Source organism: Fonsecaea multimorphosa (genome assembly GCF_000836435.1).
Source record: "Fonsecaea multimorphosa CBS 102226 unplaced genomic scaffold supercont1.17, whole genome shotgun sequence".
Lineage (NCBI taxonomy): Eukaryota > Fungi > Ascomycota > Eurotiomycetes > Chaetothyriales > Herpotrichiellaceae > Fonsecaea > Fonsecaea multimorphosa.
The window spans coordinates 632,688-651,410 of record NW_015971651.1 but is presented as its reverse complement, the minus strand read 5'-3'; the positions used below and the strand labels follow the sequence as shown (position 1 = coordinate 651,410).

Genomic DNA, 18,723 nt, shown 5'->3' with positions numbered 1-18,723 from the left:
GTGTCTTTAGCTATATTTGCCTGTCCTGTGCTTTTTGGCGTTTGTGGCCGATCCTTTTCAGCGACGACGCGACGACACGACCAATGACAATTAGATCCTCCTCCTCTGCTTCGCTACACAGTGGTCTCCTGCTCTAGGGTGCGCGTTCCCACCTCGACATAAAAGCAGTCCGCCCTATTCCACCATGATTCCTTCAGCCCTGAGGAAACTTGGGGAAATAAAGTGTGGCAAAGCCGGCTGATGCGTAGTGCCTGAAGGGCACCCTGCATGTTAGCGAGTCCAAGCGTGCCACTGTCAAATGTGGAGAGCTAAACGGCGGCACATCTGGAGTCTACTGAATGCCAGAATCCGGGGGAAGGCGGTGAGCAAACAGTCTACAGCCCGGGCGTGGGCTGCCTTTTGAGCCAATATACTCTATCAAGTTGTCTCGCAACGCGCAAGTCGGCAAGAGTATCCGAGCGGTAGAGAAATCCGCATCTTCTCGCCCGAAGAAAAGGGCGTCAGTGGTTGTGGTTGCGCTGGCAGTATTCACATTGCGTCAGGTCCCTTCAGTCCCGACATTGAAAGACCCAAGATTAGTTCGCTCCGAGAGTATGATACATGCCACTAAAAACGGCAATATCTCTCTGCAGTCGACAGTTGCGCCAATCGTTAAGCACGTAAAAGGAACGTTTCGCCGAGTTTTTGGCGGCCCCGCGGTTGGGTGCAGGTGGCTTGCCCTCCTGTAAGTTTTTGTGGAAAGCAAAAGCACATTTGCCCTTGTTGGCGCATTTCTGCTGCAAACAACAGGATTGTGAAGTGATCAGGGGTGCTGATCCAAGGGGTTCCTCACACAGTCTGAGCCTTTTGTCGCGCGTCTTGTTGAATCCCAAGGAGATTTCAGGAGCCTGCGGACCGTTGTGCGAGAAACTTATTGTCCTTATCAGTTAGTGCCATTCCTGTCGATAAGGGGGATTTCTGATACGAGAGAGGGCTTGAAATGGTGACCACAGCCCCTCAAGGGTAACTCCAGCTCCCTCAAGAGAAAATGGGCGGGGGATGACTGCTGCAGGTCTGACGAGTAGGACGGCTGACAGTCTGTTCGGGCGAAGATAGGTGGTCAGTCACTCGGGCGGCTTCCAGGAGGCGAAGCCTGTGCATGCTTACACATTGTCCCCATGTCTGGTTGCGAAAAGGCGACTTGGGGAACTCGGTTCTCCTCAAACTGCCGCAGTAGCTGCCCTCTGTATGTGCTAGGATATTGGGCATGCAAATCTGACGTGGTTGGCGTAAATGCAGGCTGCGGACTGGTGTGAAACCCCCTGTCCCCTTGCTGGCCTGTGCTGGCCTGTGCTGTAACAGAAGGGTGCGGCTTGTTGATTATCCAAGGCTGAGTGGCGATAAAAATAGGACTTCTAGAAGACTGGCAAAGTGAACTGGCAGGCAACCAGCATCGAGACCCTTCCCCTGTTGTAGCTTGTGTTATGCTGTATGGCCCCCTTTTTCCCTTGAGATTTTTCGACTCGTCCAGACAGATCCGTGCCAGAGACATTTGGATGAGGGATCGTCGAGATCTCCGGCGGGACTCATGCGTTCGGGAAAGTTCTGGCTCTGGTATATCTCGGAGGGGCCCTTTTGGTTACAGTGTCTCCTTGTGGTAGCGGTCGGCCAACGCGGCAAAAGACTAGAGAGAAGGCGGTCAAAAGTCAACGGAAGGAGATGCCATTTGATGGGGGGAGATTGATGGGGGCACCGGGTGAAATGGGGCGATGCGCCCGTACCAGAGTATGTGACTGGCGAATGGAGGGGTCCCTTTGGGGACCGGCAGCAACTAGCGAAAAAAATTTCTGAGAGAAGTGAATGGCGAAGCCCAGATACAAAATAAAACCCAGGCCGGCTCACCCTGACCATCCTTCTTCCTTACAATCTCCCTTCTCTCATCCTCTTTTCCCCTCCCTCGACCTGTTTTGCATCTTCTCTGCTTGATAGAGTTTTTGCACATTCTTTTTTCTCTCTGTCTTAGACGCCTGATAGAGCGAGAGACCGGCGTGGAAAGCGCAGTCTTCGTGGGCACCCCTTCAGCCGACATAGACCGCCCTTTTTCACATTCCTGAAATTTTCCACCCACAAAAACCCCAGAGTCGAAACATCCATCCCTTTCACAACTCTCGTGGGTTTTCCTCTAGACATGCCCGCTGTCGACACCATGTCTGCAACTCCTACTTCCTCGTCGAAGGAGACCAAGCAGTCGATTGCCACCCTCGAGCAATTGCTGCACCAGTTGTCCATCTCCAAAACTCAAGATGAGGCAAACGGCGCCGCTGGCAACGTTGCCACATTTTTGAACGGCCCAATCGAGGAGCACGATGTGCCGCTCAAGGCCGTTGAGATTTTGAAGAAACAACTCGGCAACAAGAAAGATGCGGTCGTGCGAGAACGTGCTCTGGATGGCATCCGAGCCGTGGCCACGCACTCCAGCATTGCCCCCGGTGCCGAGCCCTACCTGATCTCCCTCCTGCCGCTAGCTCTGGCTGCGGTTGGAGACAAGATGGTTTCCGTCAAGAACGCTGCGCAGGCCGCATCTCTTGCTATCGTCAGAGCCATCAATCCCAACGCCGTCAAGGTCGCCCTCCCACACATTCGAAACTCGATCATAACGGCCCAGAAATGGCCCGAAAAGATGACCGGTCTCGATTGCATCGAGGCTCTTGTCGAAACCGCTCCCACCCAGCTCTCCTTCCTTGTCCCTACCCTCATTCCGATCGTTTCCGAGTCCATGTGGGATACCAAACCCGAAGTCAAGAAGAAGGCCTACGGCACAATGGAGAAGATCTGCAAATTGATCGAAAACAAGGATATCGAGAAGTTCATTCCTGAGCTCATCAAGTGTATTGCTAAGCCTGAGAACGTTCCCGAAACCGTTCACTTGCTTGGTGCTACCACTTTCGTCACCGATGTCCACGAGCCGACTTTGGCCATCATGGTCCCTCTGCTGGAGCGTGGTCTGGCCGAGCGTGACACTGCCATCAAGCGAAAGTCCGCAGTCATTGTGGACAACATGTGCAAACTGGTCGAAGACCCTCAGATTGTTGCAGCTTTCTTGCCCAAACTGATGCCCGCCCTTACGAAGAACTACGAGAACATGGCCGATCCCGAGGCTCGTGAGAAGACCAAACAGGGCTTGGACACCCTTAAGCGAGTCGGTGCCGTCAAGGAAGACGGCTCCTTCCCCAAGATCTCCAACGCTGGTGAGGTCGCCACCGTTGTCCCGATCCTGAAGGAGATCATTGAGCAAAAGCACAAAGGCGCCGTTGCAAAGGCCGATGCCGTCATTGATTATGTGGCCGCCATCGCAGGCCAGTTGATCGACGAGAAGATCACGGACGAACCCGACTGGGTCTCTAACACCGTCGAGTATCTTAAGACCATCGTTGGTGAAGCTGACGCCAAGGCGGTCGCTGAGAGCCTTCGGAAGCGTGCTTCCCCAAATGTCGAGGACGAACCCGAGGCCGAACCAGATGAGGAGGAGGGTGAAGATCTCTGCAACTGCACGTTCAACTTGGCCTACGGTGCAAAAATCCTCCTGAACCAAACTACGCTCCGCCTCAAGCGTGGCCAGCGCTATGGCTTGCTCGGCCCCAACGGTTCCGGCAAATCCACACTCATGCGAGCCATCAACAACGAGCAAGTCGAAGGTTTCCCCAAGCAGTCCGAGGTCAAGACCGTCTTCGTTGAGCACGATCTGGACGCTGCTGATACTGAACTCACCGTCATCGGCTGGACCGAGATGAAGTTGAGATCCGTCGGTATTGACACCCCTGTGGAGGATATCAAGGCGAAGCTTCTGGAGTTCGGTTTCCTCGAATCTCAGATGGAGGGCCCCATTACCTCGCTCTCTGGTGGCTGGAAGATGAAGCTCGCCCTTGCCCGTGCTGTATTTGAAAACCCCGATATTCTCTTGCTCGATGAACCTACCAACCACTTGGACGTGAAGAACGTGGCTTGGCTCGAAAACTACCTCATCACCTCTCCTTGCACCTCGATCATCGTTTCGCACGACTCCAAATTCTTGAACAATGTCATCCAGCACGTCATCCACTACGAACGCTTCAAGCTGCGCAGGTACCGTGGCAATTTGACCGAGTTCGCCAAGCGAGTACCATCTGCTCGCTCTTACTTCGAGCTCGGTGCTTCTGAGTTGTCATTCAAGTTCCCAGAACCTGGTTTCCTTGAAGGTGTCAAGACCAAGGCCAAGGCCATTGTCCGTGTCAACAAGATGGCATTCCAATACCCAGGCACCGACAAACCCCAGATTCAGGACATTACTTTCCAGGTGTCTCTCGGCTCCCGTATTGCAGTCATCGGTCCCAACGGCGCTGGCAAGTCTACTCTCGTCAACGTGCTCACTGGTGAATTGATCCCCACTTCTGGTGAGATCTATCAGCACGAGAATATCCGTATTGCCTACATCAAACAGCACGCATTCGCCCACATTGATAACCATCTGGACAAGACTCCATCAGAGTACATCCAATGGCGATTCCAAACTGGCGAGGACCGTGAAACCATGGATCGTGCTAACAAGATCGTCACCGAAGATGATGAGAAGGCTATGGACAAGATTTACAAGATCGACGGTACCCAAAGACGCGTTATTGGCATTCACGCCCGAAGAAAGTTCAAGAACTCGTACGAGTATGAGTGCTCGTTCGCCCTCGGCGAAAACGTCGGCCAGAAGAACGAGAAATGGACTCCCATGATGACTGCTGATAACGCCTGGATTCCTCGCTCCGAAATTCTGGCATCCCACCAGAAGATGGTCGCCGAAGTCGACCAGAAAGAAGCTCTGGCCAGCGGTCAGTTCCGACCTCTCATCCGACGTGAGATTGAGCAGCACGGTGCCAACTTTGGTCTCGATGCTGAATTGATCTCCCACTCTCGCATGCGTGGCCTTTCTGGTGGTCAGCGTGTCAAGGTCGTACTCGCGGCTTGCACATGGCAACGCCCTCACTTGATCGTTTTGGACGAACCCACCAACTACCTTGACCGTGATTCATTGGGTGCTCTTTCCAAGGCTCTGAAGGAGTTCGAGGGTGGTGTGGTGATCATTTCCCACAACGCCGAATTCACCGAGTCCCTGACTGAGGAGGTCTGGAGTGTGATGAACGGTAGAATGACTCCTAGCGGGCACAACTGGATTGTAAGTCGAGTCTATCTGGATTGTCACTGTCGATCTGTGCTGACTGTTTATTTTAGCAAGGGCAAGGCTCTGGTCCTCGTTTGAGCGCAAAGGATGACGACGAAGAGGAGAAATTCGATGCTATGGTAAGTTCAACCGCAATACATATTTAGACTTGGAGACTAATTTCTTTCTTAGGGCAACAAGATCGAAGGCAACAAAAAAGCAAAGAAGCTGACGTCTTCTGAGCTGAGAAAGAAGAAGAAGGAACGCATGGCCCGGAGAAAGCGTGGTGAAGAAGTCTTCTCGGATGAGGATGACTAGATGTTGACACGGTTCTCTTTCGATGATTTTACGGCTGACGGTGCATTGGGAGGCATTGAGACGAATAATGGTTGTTTAGAAGGGATCGCCTGGAGTTCTCGAGGCCATGCAAAACAAATCCGCTTGGAGAGGGAAATAGAGACAAGATTTCTGATACCCTCTTTGATAGAGCATAGACAAGATAGAGCACTGAAGATTTCAGTCAGTCTTAATGGATTACCTTGTCATATTCAAGACTTAGTTTCTGGAAAGGCATGGACGTGACTTTTCAGTATTTGTGTTGATGGAATATTAATATGTCTCCCGATCAGCCTTACCAGCCTTGTCCTTGCCTTAGCGACATCTTTCACCAAGCCTGGGCATTCCATCTCTTGATGATACTGCCTGCGATTTCTTCGACGGGAGCCCCGTGCAGAATGCGTGCCCTTTCCGGAAGTGGCTTTTCTCTTTCGTTCGGCTACGTGGCTAGAATAATGTCTTCGCTGAACGGGCCCCGAAGTGGCGGTCGTCAAATACTATACTCCTTCACTTCCTTTCCAGCTTTTGCGAGGCACTCATGCGAAGCAAGAACTTCTATGATCTGAACAAAAAACCAAAGACTCCCTGTCGCTAATTTGACGAGTGGAGTGATATATTTCGTGAGCACATGCATTTCCCCTACAGAAAGTGAACTCGGTGTTCATGTGGTGGAGGCTGGTTCTGTACGGAGTATTCCTGGGAGCACTGAGCAATGTGATTCAGTTCCGCAGTCAGGCCCCCACAGTGCCTTTGACGCCACAGCCTTCGGGAATTCCATCGGCTCATGGGAGAGGGACTTCAGACGAGGGTCGTGCGGAGCGCTTGCTGTCGGTCCTTCACCAGCTTTGAGCCATATCGAGCCTTTCTCACCAAACAAATACTCCCGTCCGCGATGTGTCAAGAAAAGAGTACCCAACTGACGACAAACAGAAGTAAGCACTTCGCCAGAGGCTCGAAAATCTCAATCGCGTTCCAGCTATTATTGGCGCCGAGCCTCGAGGATTTGACTGTCAGAAAACGCCTGGAAAAATCCCACCGGACGTACGATTCGCCACCACTTATGAGTTATGCCGCGGAGAGCGCCCTTGTGCATCCCTCCATTCCCCCCGAGTGCTCGCTTGAGAGGCCACTTCCCTTCTATCTTGCCGCCAGTGGCACGGACCTGTGGGGGTAAGCCTCTGCTTAGGCAGTCGGATAATGCACCGAAAATCCAAGCTCGTGGAACCCGCTGCGCCCTCATGAACCTACAAGGTACTCAGTAGCTCCTGTGCTCATACACCATGAGGTCCTCGGCCCCTCAACTAGGTACTGAATGGCGATTTTCCCGTGGGATGCGTTCCCCAGGGGGGCGGGGCCTCTTGAGATTCCCTTTTCGGGCTGGATTTGCTCCTCCAAACCGAGCTAGAACTCGCATTGCAACTGTCTTATGATGCCTTTGCTCTCGGCAGATCGATGAAACTGAAGGCTCTGGCCCTGCTGAAAGTTTGATATGGTCAAAATTCACCTTCCTGTTGAAGACCATACAGTGAGACAATAAATACCCAGCAGTATCCCTGTGTCATTTTCCTTCGAACCTTTCAGCCTCCTTTGCGCCACCCTCCTCTCAGCTTGGATTTTGAGTATCACACTTAACTTCTGGGTTATACCAGGGCTTGTCCTGACCAAACCTAGCGTCGCCTGTCATACGTGGGGTCTTAATTCAAGCTGTTCACAACGTCTCGCGCTTTCTGACTGGAAAAAGACCTGGCCAAGATGGGATCTATCGGTTACAAGGTATCGGATAGCCAATATGCTCATCCATTGATATCAGAAAGAGCAATTGACGAGCCGAGACCACTCAAAGTCATTTACGTTGGTGCTGGTGTCTCTGGAATTTGTGCTGCCATTCAGTTCCCTCGCTTCTTGCCGAGTGTGGAGCTTGCAATCTACGAGAAGAATCCAGATGTGGGAGGTACTTGGTTTGAGAATAGGTATCCCGGGTGCGCCTGTGGTAAGTACAACTCGATGGGGTCAATGTCCCGATATTGATAGGATCGCAGATATCCCCGCTCATTCATATCAACTGAGCTTCGAGTCAGACCTCCACTGGAGTAAGTTCTACGCCGACGCGCCAGAAATCCTCCAATACTGGAAACGAGTTGCCGACAAGTACGACGTCAAGAAATATATGAAATTCAGCCACAAGTGTATAGAAGCACGATGGAACGAGGAAACCTCGAAATGGCACGTCAAGTTCCGAAACTTAGATAGCGACGAGGTCGTGGAGGACATAGGCGACGTCTTCATGACCGGCATTGGGGCACTGAACGAATGGAAGTGGCCAGACATCAAAGGCCTCCACGACTTCAAGGGGAAACTGCTCCATAGTGCCAACTGGGATTCTGACTACGACATCTCAGTAAGTTGCTCCCATTTGCTTCTACGGGCTCTTGCTGATTGATGGGGAAGGGCAAAGAGATTGCAGTTATTGGCGCTGGGAGCAGCGGTATTCAGATCGTTGCCAACTTGCAGCCCAAAGTCAAATCCATGGACCATTATGTGCGTGGCCGGACGTGGATTGCGGCGACGTTTGGTAACGAACTCGTTCGAGAGCGAAACGATGGACAGGACGGAAACTTCAATTACACGCAGGAGGAAATACAGGCTTGGGAGAAGGACCCCGAATCTTACGTCAAATATCGCAAGGCACTTGAAATCGGCATGCAAGGCTGCTTTGCTCTAACACACCGAGGGACGAAAGAGCATGAAGGCGCGTGGTCAGCATTCGACCAAGATATGAGGGGCCGATTGCAGAAGAAACCAGAGATTGCCGAGCATCTCATCCCAGAATTCCCACCTCTCTGCAAGCGGTTGACTCCTGGTCCTGGATATCTTGAAGCCTTGGTCGCCGACAACGTCACCGTCATTCCGACGAAGATCTCACACATTGATGAGACCGGTATCGTAGCTGCCGATGGGAAACATCGACCGGTCGAAGCGATTGTCTGTGCCACCGGTTTCGACACGTCGTTTCAGGGCCGGTTCCCCATCTATGGACGTGGCGGAGTCAACCTCCAAGATCGCTACCGACAACGGCCAGAGACGTACCTCAGTGTATGCACCGACCAGTTTCCAAACTTCTTCCAGTCACTTGGTCCGAATGCTGGCCTTGGTAACGGCAATCTCTTGATCATCATCGAAGCAATTTCGACTTATGTGGCGCAAATTCTCCAGAGGCTTGGTCAAGGCAACACCAAGACCATCGAGCCCAAGAGGAAAGCCGTCGAGAACTTTACGAATTACTGTGATGCCTTCTTCCAGCGGACAGTCTTCTCGGCTGAATGCGGCAGTTGGTATAAGTCATCGCCTCCAAACGCCACCCCGGAAGAGCGAAAGCGAGGCCGAGTGACCGCCCTGTGGCCAGGAAGCAGCATCCATGCCGTCAGGGCGCTCGAGAAGGTGCGGTTCGACGACTTTGAAATGACCCCGGCCGATGGCAATGAGTTTGGATGGTTCGGCGACGGATGGGCCTCGGCAGAGAGAACCGGCGACGTGGAGGGTTTGACCTGGTATCTGAACAACACTCGCTTCACGCATGAGCCTTTGGAAAAGGGGGAGAAGTTGCTCGTGACCGAGGACAAGATCGTGACCAATGGGGATGCAGACGACGGCGTCAAGAAGGGCGAAACCGCAAAGGAGTTTCGAGTGCCCGACGGGATTGTTGCGACGTAAAGCAAAGCACTTAGTATGGAACGTGTCTTATATTGGTGTATTTACATGTGCCTAGGTATATATATATCCACGACAGCTATACCTTGCAACTATCCAAGCCCCGTCCCCACATCCACTGAATATGGACACAGGAATTGTGCCATGGAGGGCTTTTCACTAAAGAACGAGGCTATACCTCAGACGGACAATCTAGCCCGCTCTTCCCTCGATGTATCAGGGCATCTCCGCTCCAAGTCCAATGGAAGATACAGGGACAATTTCAATTATCATTCACCATGAGAACCCTAGTGACAAGAACTCCTACTCGAATCTGTTCGTCCCCCTCTTCTGCTTTCTGTCCATCTCCGGTGTAGGACGGTCCAGGTCGCCGTCACCATGGCCTCTTCGTGGAGGCTGTTGGGCATTTCCATCTCGGCCGTGCTTATCTTGTCCAGCCTCGCTTATCTCCTTTACGTCGTATTCCTGTCGGCCTCGTCTTGGGGCCTTGTCAGGCAGCCACTTTTTGACTCATCAGCCTCATCATGGAAGCATCCTCACCGACATTTTCAGGCCCCGGCAGAGAATCCCTGGGCGGAGCTCGACGAGGTTGAAGCGTCGCAGGTGTATGTCTGGCTTCAGAAGAACACCCATATATTCAACTCGACCGACGATGGTGGCGCCGGTGGAAGTCAAAACAACGCCTTGAGTCTGGTCGAACTTCTCCGACCCAACAAGTCGAGTGTGGTCGACTATCTGGACCACCATGGCCCCGTTCCGGACCGCTGGGCCCGTGTGTCCGCCGTCGAGACCAAGGGCGACGACGCCTTCATCGTCGAATACATGGTCGGCCCACTGCCGCCGTCCAACAAGACCCAACTCCTGCCGCTGACGTACTGCCACAACTCCGGTCGCAACTATGTGCAAAGCCCCATCTCGGACGTGTTTGCTCTGTTGGACTGGGCGTTGCGCATTGGCGAGGATGCATCCGACATCACTCAAGACCTGCTCGGTGCAAAGACCAACCGGGACGATCTCGACGACCCCAATGGACTGGTCATGGGTTCGCGGCCGGCGCTGATCGACTCAGGCCGCATGGTGCACTGGCTGGAGTTCTTTGGTCCCGGGATGAAATCCGACGGCCGCAGCCTGTTGCCCCAGGGCCTGTACGTCAAGCTGGACGTGCCGAGCGCGAACCCGAAGACGTGGACGACGCGCGAGTGGTTCTACAACGGGGTGTTGTACGACAACGCCACGATGCTGCGGGCGGCCATGGCATCCCCCGGATTCGAGCGCCTCACAATCAACAAGGATGGCGGGTGGACCGACACGGAGGATTTTGGCACGTCGAACCCCGAGCGCGACGACATGCCGCCGCCGCTATCCATCCAGCCGTACGGCCCACGCTACCGCCTCGACCGTGCCCAGAACTACATATCGTGGATGGGCTTCTCGTTCTACCTCTCGACATCGCAGATCACAGCCCTCTCTCTCTTCGACATCCGCTACGCCGGCGCCCGCATCATCTACCAGCTCGGCCTGCAGGAAGCCCTTGCGCACTACGCCGGCTCGGAGCCCATGCAGTCCGGGCTCGAGTTTCTGGATACGTTTTTCGGCATGGGCAAGATGATGTTCAGCCTCGTGCCCGGGCTCGACTGTCCCGGTCATGCAGAGTACCTCGACATGGTCTACCACCGGGCCGGAAAGATGTTCACGAACCGCAACGCCATCTGCATCTTTGAATACACGTCGGACGCGCCGCTGCAGAGACACACCTCGGCCTTTAGCGCCACCGTGAGTAGAAACACGTACCTTGTTGTCAGGAGCGTGAGCACGGTCGGAAACTATGACTACACGGTGAGCTCCCTCCGTTTCTATCCCCCGTATACAAACATCCCTCTATAAAAATGCTTCAGTTTTGTTTGTTTAGCAATTTCTCTCCCTCTCCCTCTCCCTTCTTCTCTGACATTGTGTCCCCGACTATGAATAACAGATCGACTACATCTTCTACCTCGACGGCTCGATCGAAGTCAAGTTACGGGCCAGCGGCTACATCTTCGGGGCGTTCCACGCGGAACCGCGATCGTCTTCCACGCCACTCACGACACGCGATACTTCGACGAACGAGTACGGCTACCGCGTCCGCCCCGCGCTGCACACGTCGATGCACGACCACGTGGTGAATTTCCGCGCGGACCTGGACATCTGCGGGGACGCCAACACGGTCGTGCGCACAGTCATCGAGCCGCTCCAGCGGGTCTACGATTGGGACCGGCCCGAGGTTCCCGGGCTGCGGAATACCATGCATATGGTTCACAACCCCATCACGCACGAGACGGGACTCAACTGGCCCCGCAACGCCGGGGAGATGTACGTCGTGACAGCCACGGGAGCCAACAGCACGAACAAATGGGGAGAAACCCGCGGCTACCGCATCCTGCCCGGCACGGGGATGGGCAACCCGTCGCACCTGACGATCGTCAACTCGACGACACTGGGCAAAGCCGCGCTCTGGTCAGAAGCCGACCTGTGGGTTCTGCGCAACCACCCTGCCACGGAACCGGGGTCGGCGCACCACTACAACGCGCTCGAACCTTTGGACCCCTTGGTCGACTTTTCCAAAATGGTCGCCGATAATGAGAGCGTCGAGGGTCAGGATCTGGTGGTGTACTTCAACCTGGGCGGGCATCATGTGCCGACAAGTCAGGATATCCCGAACACGCTGATGCACACGAGCGCTAGCTCCGTGATGTTCATGCCGTTCAACTACTTTGACGACGATGTGAGTAAGTATCTCAGGCAAGGGGTGAGGGTCGATCGAAGACGACACGGCGCTGCGACAAAGGAGAGTATCGTCGACGACGACGATGTCGATGGTGCTAAGGAAGAGGTGCGGCGGTCTAGATCCAGATCGAGATCCAGATCTAACCATGACCACTCCTCCACCTCCTCCAATGATGGCATCTCGTACTTCGGCGCCCGATACACCAAGCCCGTGCTCGTGACGCCGGAGATGCTCTCGCCGGATCTCAGCCACTACATGAAGGAGCGCGACGGTGGTGAAGAGGGCGGCTGGAAAGCCGTGCGGAATAATGTCGGCGGTGGGCTTTATGGGCTGTTTGTGGGCAAAGAGAGGGGAGGGCGGCGACAAGGTGAGCGTGAGGGGGGGAGGCTTGATTGGTAAATAATGATGAGGAGGATGATGACGAGTATATACGATTAGAATAAAGGGTTGAAGAGGGCTGGAGGTCTGGAAAGTGATGTTAACGATATATACATACGAGGTAGGAGTTGGAGCATTTGAGCGTCTTGTTGGTTCTGTTCTTGTCCTATCTTATAGAAAAACATCAAGAAAATGAAGTAAAGAAACATATACAACATCTCCTCCAGCAGCTGATCCACGAAAGAGGCGCACTTCTCACGCCATTCCACTTCCTCAACACCTCGATTTATGCCTTAGCCTTGCCCTTCTCCTTCTCCGGATTCAACCGCCGCAGAGGAAACGAGAAGGTGAATCTGTCTCGCTTCCTGGCCCTGCTGTTGTTGGCTGTGACGGTTTTCAAAATCGAAGTGATGCTCGTCTTTGCAGGCCTTGGCTCGAGGTCGAGGTCGAGGTCTGGACCGGCGGCTGGACGTTTCTTTGACGGCGACGTGGACCGCCCACAGGCGTTGTCGACGTCCATGTCTTCGAGGTGGCATTCATCCTGGTCCTGGTCGCATCGGTCAGCGGCCCTGGACATGGACAAGACTAGTTGTGATGGATGTGTCATTGGCTTGGAGGTAAGAAGACGCACCTCGTCATCATCATCATATCCACTATCCGAATTTCCCAACCGACTGCTCTTGATCTCCTCTGGAAAAGCTGTAGTGAAAGTCTACCGCATACCCGGATGGCACACGTCTTCCCGGATGCGGTTCATCGTGTTCTTGTATGGTTTCGAGGCTGGGGTTAGAAGAGATGCGGCTTCGATCGTACAAATGGCCTATTGTGGGATCATGGGCTTGTGCGTACGTGAAATCCGGGCCACCTGCTGGCTGCCATTTCGTCGACTTTCCATGAGTGGTGGGCAGTTCTGTCCCCGAAGGAGAAATAGACGGAACCTCCCAGTCGCTTTGACTGGTTTCATGAGCCAGTGCTGTCGACACTGACGGTTTGAGGCTCGCGCAGACAAGAGGCAGAAAGTCCACGGTTCTTTTAGCTTCCAGGGCTGCCAGAAGACCGGCACGGCCTTTCTTTGGGTTCAGGGTTCCGGCATTCACAGGTACAGGAGGACCACCTTGAGAATCAATCCCAGCCTCTTCGCCGTACAGCCACACAAGGTTGAAGAAAAGTGTCTTTGCAGTGGCATATTGACGAACAAACGGGCCTACGTTCTCAGCTAACGTGGCGCGAATGTAGCGACAGGTCGCCGTGTTCGCGAGGTGCCATTCTCTGCGCTCCTCGTCGAATGAGGCCTGATCCTCGACGGTCCACGATGAGGGAGGTTGAGGTTCGTCCCAGCTGCCAAGTATCAGATCAGAAGAATAAGGATTGGACAAGAGAACGGGCTGAATGTCAGAGTGCCATTGACGAAAATTCGATTTGCCGTTCAATACTTCAATGGTATCGACGTCCGGAAACTTCAGCTCATCAAAGTAGGCGCGTCGGGAGTAAGAAGGTGGCATTCTGATACCGCGGACAACTGCTTGTCTTGCTCGGAAGTTGAGTTCGCGAGGTTCGAAGTGACATGAAGGCGTCCTTTTGAACCACCAGATCCTGCTCGACTTGATTTGGAGAGGCTTTGTCTCCTGATTCAGGATTGCGGTCAATTTCAGGTATACACGACCGGGATTGGTTTCGGCTGGTTAAGACACTGGTCCACACGGACTTTTCGGTCTGTCCAGATTCTCTAGAGCGACTCTTTTCCAAAAGTCAGTCAAGAAGCATCTGTAGACATCTAAGATTTTGTGTCAAGGGTGCGCCGATAAATTGAAACACTCGGATTGCCCTTCACTGTTGTGATCCACTGGCGGTCTCTTCCTGCTCCATACCTGGCTCTTCATGGATCTCACTGAGACGGCCCCTCTTGCCCTGCTGTCGCAAACAGGAATCCAGCTTTTGAGTGAAAGAATCCGTCGAAGGACCTCGGTGCGGGAGTCCAGTGTAGGACATGCGCGCCGCTCGACGAAGATATCGCTCGGCTAGACCGTATTCTTTACGACTCAGACAAAGAGTAGCGAGCTGGTCGCAGGCCCAAGCTGCGCTTCCACTATTTGTCGTACCTGAATCCGACGTCTCATGCTGGAGAATGCGGTGCGCCACCCCCTCGACAGCAAACTCCTCGTTCTGATCCGCATACAGCCTTCCCAAAGCCGCTAGCGCAGTCCTATACCGTTTCGGAGGCATGGACTGACTGTCTTTGATCAATTGCTGGCACATATGATGAGCAGGTTGGAAATTCTTGCGTTTCCGGAGCATGTCGATCTGGTCAACGCGCAAGGCAAAGAGCGACGAATTGCTGGGTCTTCGTCGAGCGCTGTAGCCCTCAACAATCAATTGCATCATTGACTCAACAATGCGATTTCGACTGTCAGCGGCAACCATCATTCTTAAAGCTTTGACATAAGGATGATCTTTCCCAAAGGTATTTGCTGCCATAGATGAGACGAAACTTAGTAGATGCTGCTCCAGCGCAGCCATTCCCAGCCATGGGGTTGCAAAGTGTACCAACAGGCAGGATAAGAGCTGAACAGGTGCAGAATGTAGCAATGGCTGTACCATACTGGAGCATACGTCGAAATTTTTCCATGCTTCGCTCGATCTGCCTGTCTGCAAGTAGTCGAACCCATGATAGAGACCCAGCCAGAATGCTGACACTTGATCTGTCTGTCCGGCTTTGACCTCTTCTGGAATGGAGTTCGGGAACCGATGTTGCAGTTCGTTCATCTTGAGTCGGTTGAAGGCCGTGAACTGCCACTGCACCGCCTCTCGAGTGTGAAATAGACTACATTGCATGTTGTACAGATCAGTCGGCGGGAGAACGTTGATCGTCATGGAACCAACATCAGAACCATTGCTGTCTTGCATGATGGAGTCAGAGTCTGTAGGCGGAGTGCTAGAGTTTGGCAAGGTTCTTGATCTGTTTGGGACTATAGATGGCGATTCGTCCTTGATTGTCATATCTCCAACAGACACAGATTCTGGACTCTGTGACAGCTGTTCCCAAAGTTGAGTGAACCTTTTGTCGCTGCGATAATGGCGCTTGACTCGATCGAGCTTCAACGGTCTTCCACGAAATGAGATCGACTGAATGTCGTGTCCGGCATCCACGTATTCTTTCACCCGTTTCGCCAGAAGCTCTTTATCCTTAGCTTTGTAGTTCTTGTGAATCTTCCACTCAGTAATTCGTCGCTTGAACATCTTCTCGCTGGCATTGAAACCGTACTTCTTGCGCAAGATGGTTCTAACATCCTTTAACTTCCTGTTTTCAGCAATGTACAACTGAGAGAAGACATCTTTGATATCAATCCACTGCTGAGGAGTAGGTCCGACGACCCTCCGCGATTGGGAGTCTTGCTCAGCATGCTGATGCTCGGGATCTACCTCTAGATCTTCCTCATAACCTGAATTGTCGTCTTGAATGTAGCTTATTCCACCATCAACCATCCCCGATGACGACCTTGAGAAAGGATACATGGGCAAAGATAATTCCGACAGTCGTCAGATTTGTGGACTGGTCAACAAGTCCATGTAATCCGCTTCGATAGCAGTTGAGAGAGCGACAGACAGCCATAATGGTGGGGAGAAGAATGCCTTGAATCTTATGCTGATGGGGTTTGACTTTGGAAGCATTCATTGATATTGCTACAACGGGCTGAGCACAATCGAATGATGACAGAGAAGGATGTCATTGGATGCCAGGCGTTCAAGTGTCTGCCTCACTGCCTCGCTGCCTCGCGAGCTGCTGCACTATGGCGATGAGGTGCATTAGTGCTGGAACTTTTGTGCCAGCAACCAATAGAGTTGAGCTGAATCCGAGAGGGAACTTTGGTTGACCAGGTACACCAAGGCAACTCTTCTTCCGATGCAATTTCTGCTGCATGGGTGCCTCATGGCCATGAACAGATGGAGGTGAAATAAAGGAAGAGAAGCATGAGAGGAGCGCTCGCTGACAAGAGAGAGAGGGACCACAAGAACAGCTGGAGTGCAGAGTGTCACTGTCGAAAGGCTTGTCTCTGAGCTTCAGACAATCGCAGACTTTCCGTCAGACAACGATCGTAAACACGCATCGAAGTGGCGCATTGAGCAATATTCAGTGTCAGACAAGACTTTTTTGGTACAGCAGTTCTGCTCTGTTCACCCTGGAGAAGCCAATATCGCCTTTTCGATACAAGACCATCAGTCTTAATACCTCCTTACGAGCCTACGGCCTCGCCAGGCTCACCCAACCCTTGGCCTTCGCCCTCGACGCTCTGTTCCATTTCAGCCTTTCTCCGCTTCTCTTCCTCCTCAATCTCTTTCAGCCTCTTCTGACCCTCTTCGTTCGTGGCGTCAATCACTCCTTCTTGGAGACTGAGCATGCCGCCTTGACCCAGCAACTCCACAATCTCCTCAGCTTCATCTACACTCATCTTGCCCAGAACTTTGTTGACCTCATCTAAGCTGCCGCTCTCTAACGCACGTTGTAGTCCAGGCGGAAACCGCTCGAAGATTTTGCGTGACTCTTGTTCGACAGGGTCATCTGAGCCGGCTTGTGGCACGTTGATGTGGATTTCCGTTCCAGGCTCCACAGCATGAAGCTGTATCTGTTCCACACCCGCTGGGTCGTTTCCTTCCTCTTTCTGCAACTCGGCTGCACGAGTCTTGATGCGACCGTATGTTTCAGCCAAATCTTTGTTGAATACTTGCTGCGCTTGGTGTCCCTTGGTGGTGATACGCTTAAAAAACAATCCGATGCCGTCCCGACCTAACTGGCGACAATATTGGATCAAGAGACTCTGATGTACGCAGGTTCGTGCATAAGTATCTTGTCCTTTCATCTGAGCATTGAATGCTTCAATCATAAGGGCATCTTGAGTCTTCTCATTGACGATGTTGGGATGCTCTGAAATAAATTGTAGGCATGCCCGGTAGTCTCCGAGCTTGATCCTTGCAAACTGTTTGCCCTCGGGCGTGAGCTTGAGTTTTGCCTCGTCTTCTTCCTCATCTTCGTGCTTGTCCAGGAGAGCATCATCCTCGATATCCGCCTCTGCACCGGACGAAACACCGCCCTCACTAGACTTGAGTGCATCTCGTGTCTGCGAGCTTAGACCTTTGGGTGCATTGAGCAGTTCGACAGTCTCAGTCTTGGTTTTGTCCTTAGCTTTGGCCTTCTCAGTGGGGGTCGCAGCTGGCTTCGGTTTATTGATGTGAGACGAGTCGAAACCAAAGTGGATGTCCTCGCTCGTGATTTTTGCGGTTGCTTCCTTCTCCAGCTCCGCAAGCCGCTTCAACAGGTCCTGCTGCAGCTTCTGGACCTTGGTGAGATGACCATTCACTCCCTGCAAAAAGTCTGCATATCTATCTGTGGATTTGTCTTTCTTCTCGTCGACCTCTTTCTTGACCTGATCAACCAGAGCACCCATCATCTTAGAATACCTGGGCTGCTCCTTCTGGTGCGTATAGACACCCTCGGGAGGTTTGGGCGGTTCATCTTTGGCAGGGTCACCGGCGCTCTCGATCAGACTTTGAAACACAACCTCATCTGCATCCTTCTTGTTTGCATCCTCTTGATGTCTTTTGAGAGCGTCTAGCAGGGCATTGATACGTTCGAGCAGTCCGTCGTTGATAATTCGTTCGTATTTGAGAGTTTCTATCTCATGCTTTCGCTGCGCTCGCTGCTCATGTATCTGACGCTGCTTGGCTCTGATGAAACTTTTTGTGTCGACATTCGGGTGTACTTCGACGTCAGAATCGTCCGACACTTCGAGCCTATCCCATTTGTCGTAAGAAATAGGCATGATGAAGGGAGGAGAGGGAGCAGGAGGTGGTCAATCTCGGGTAGGGAGGATGAAGATAGAACACAAGAAGTGATAGTAAAAGCGAATCTCAATTCCGTTTATTGTTGTCGAGCCTCTTGTATCTTCGGGAGGACAAGGATCCTTCTAGAAAGGAACACCAGAGTCGGATGATGGTGAACTCGATGTTTGCCATCTAACCAAGTGCCCCTGCCAGCTACGTAGTGGGGGTGTGTCTACCGAGTATGGGCTGCAGGCACGCCGCACACAACGAGAAAATGGAGGGGCTCGGTACAAGCCTCATTCCACTCCGGGGGTGCTTAACTGCAGGTGGGCAGCGAGCTACTCGTAGCTGGTTAGGGCCTTTTAGCTGGAGCTGTTCGGGCTCACTAAGGCTCGGTCTCGCCTTTCCGCTTGTCGGCCGGTTAATCGTCATTGATCCATCCGTGTCGCTGAGGCAGGCACCTTTTCCTCACCCTCAATGTTCTCACTGCGCCATTAGAACTACCTGCTTCACTGCTACCCTTTCCCAATACAATTGTCGCCGCGATGAAGAGGAG

The 18,723-nt window shown here is 52.9% G+C and overlaps 6 protein-coding genes across 6 annotated transcripts; 3 read left to right on the top strand and 3 right to left on the bottom strand.

The window, feature by feature from the left end:
- Positions 1 to 2,167: 2,167 nt before the first annotated feature.
- Z520_08138 (uncharacterized protein) lies at positions 2,168 to 5,482 on the top strand (the record flags this gene model as incomplete). Its single annotated transcript, XM_016778635.1, has 3 exons — positions 2,168 to 5,179; positions 5,236 to 5,304; positions 5,357 to 5,482. The coding sequence occupies 3 exons, from the start codon at positions 2,168 to 2,170 to the stop codon at positions 5,480 to 5,482; spliced, it is 3,207 nt and encodes a 1,068-aa protein (XP_016630483.1).
- Positions 5,483 to 7,252: 1,770 nt separating this feature from the next.
- On the top strand, positions 7,253 to 9,211 carry Z520_08137 (uncharacterized protein; the record flags this gene model as incomplete). The annotated part of the gene is made up of 3 exons (XM_016778634.1): positions 7,253 to 7,490; positions 7,540 to 7,898; positions 7,949 to 9,211. 3 exons carry the CDS (start codon positions 7,253 to 7,255, stop codon positions 9,209 to 9,211), a joined length of 1,860 nt encoding a protein of 619 aa, XP_016630482.1.
- Positions 9,212 to 9,586: 375 nt separating this feature from the next.
- On the top strand, positions 9,587 to 12,371 carry Z520_08136 (uncharacterized protein; the record flags this gene model as incomplete). Its single annotated transcript, XM_016778633.1, has 2 exons — positions 9,587 to 11,044; positions 11,181 to 12,371. 2 exons carry the CDS (start codon positions 9,587 to 9,589, stop codon positions 12,369 to 12,371), a joined length of 2,649 nt encoding a protein of 882 aa, XP_016630481.1.
- Positions 12,372 to 12,636: 265 nt separating this feature from the next.
- Z520_08135 (uncharacterized protein) lies at positions 12,637 to 13,852 on the bottom strand (the record flags this gene model as incomplete). The annotated part of the gene is made up of 2 exons (XM_016778632.1): positions 12,637 to 13,040; positions 13,087 to 13,852. The coding sequence occupies 2 exons, from the start codon at positions 13,850 to 13,852 to the stop codon at positions 12,637 to 12,639; spliced, it is 1,170 nt and encodes a 389-aa protein (XP_016630480.1).
- A 325-nt stretch (positions 13,853 to 14,177) lies between these two features.
- Positions 14,178 to 15,833, bottom strand: Z520_08134 (uncharacterized protein; the record flags this gene model as incomplete). The annotated part of the gene is made up of 1 exon (XM_016778631.1): positions 14,178 to 15,833. The coding sequence occupies one exon, from the start codon at positions 15,831 to 15,833 to the stop codon at positions 14,178 to 14,180; it is 1,656 nt and encodes a 551-aa protein (XP_016630479.1).
- Positions 15,834 to 16,582: 749 nt separating this feature from the next.
- Positions 16,583 to 18,166, bottom strand: Z520_08133 (uncharacterized protein; the record flags this gene model as incomplete). The annotated part of the gene is made up of 1 exon (XM_016778630.1): positions 16,583 to 18,166. One exon carries the CDS (start codon positions 18,164 to 18,166, stop codon positions 16,583 to 16,585), a length of 1,584 nt encoding a protein of 527 aa, XP_016630478.1.
- Positions 18,167 to 18,723: the final 557 nt, after the last annotated feature.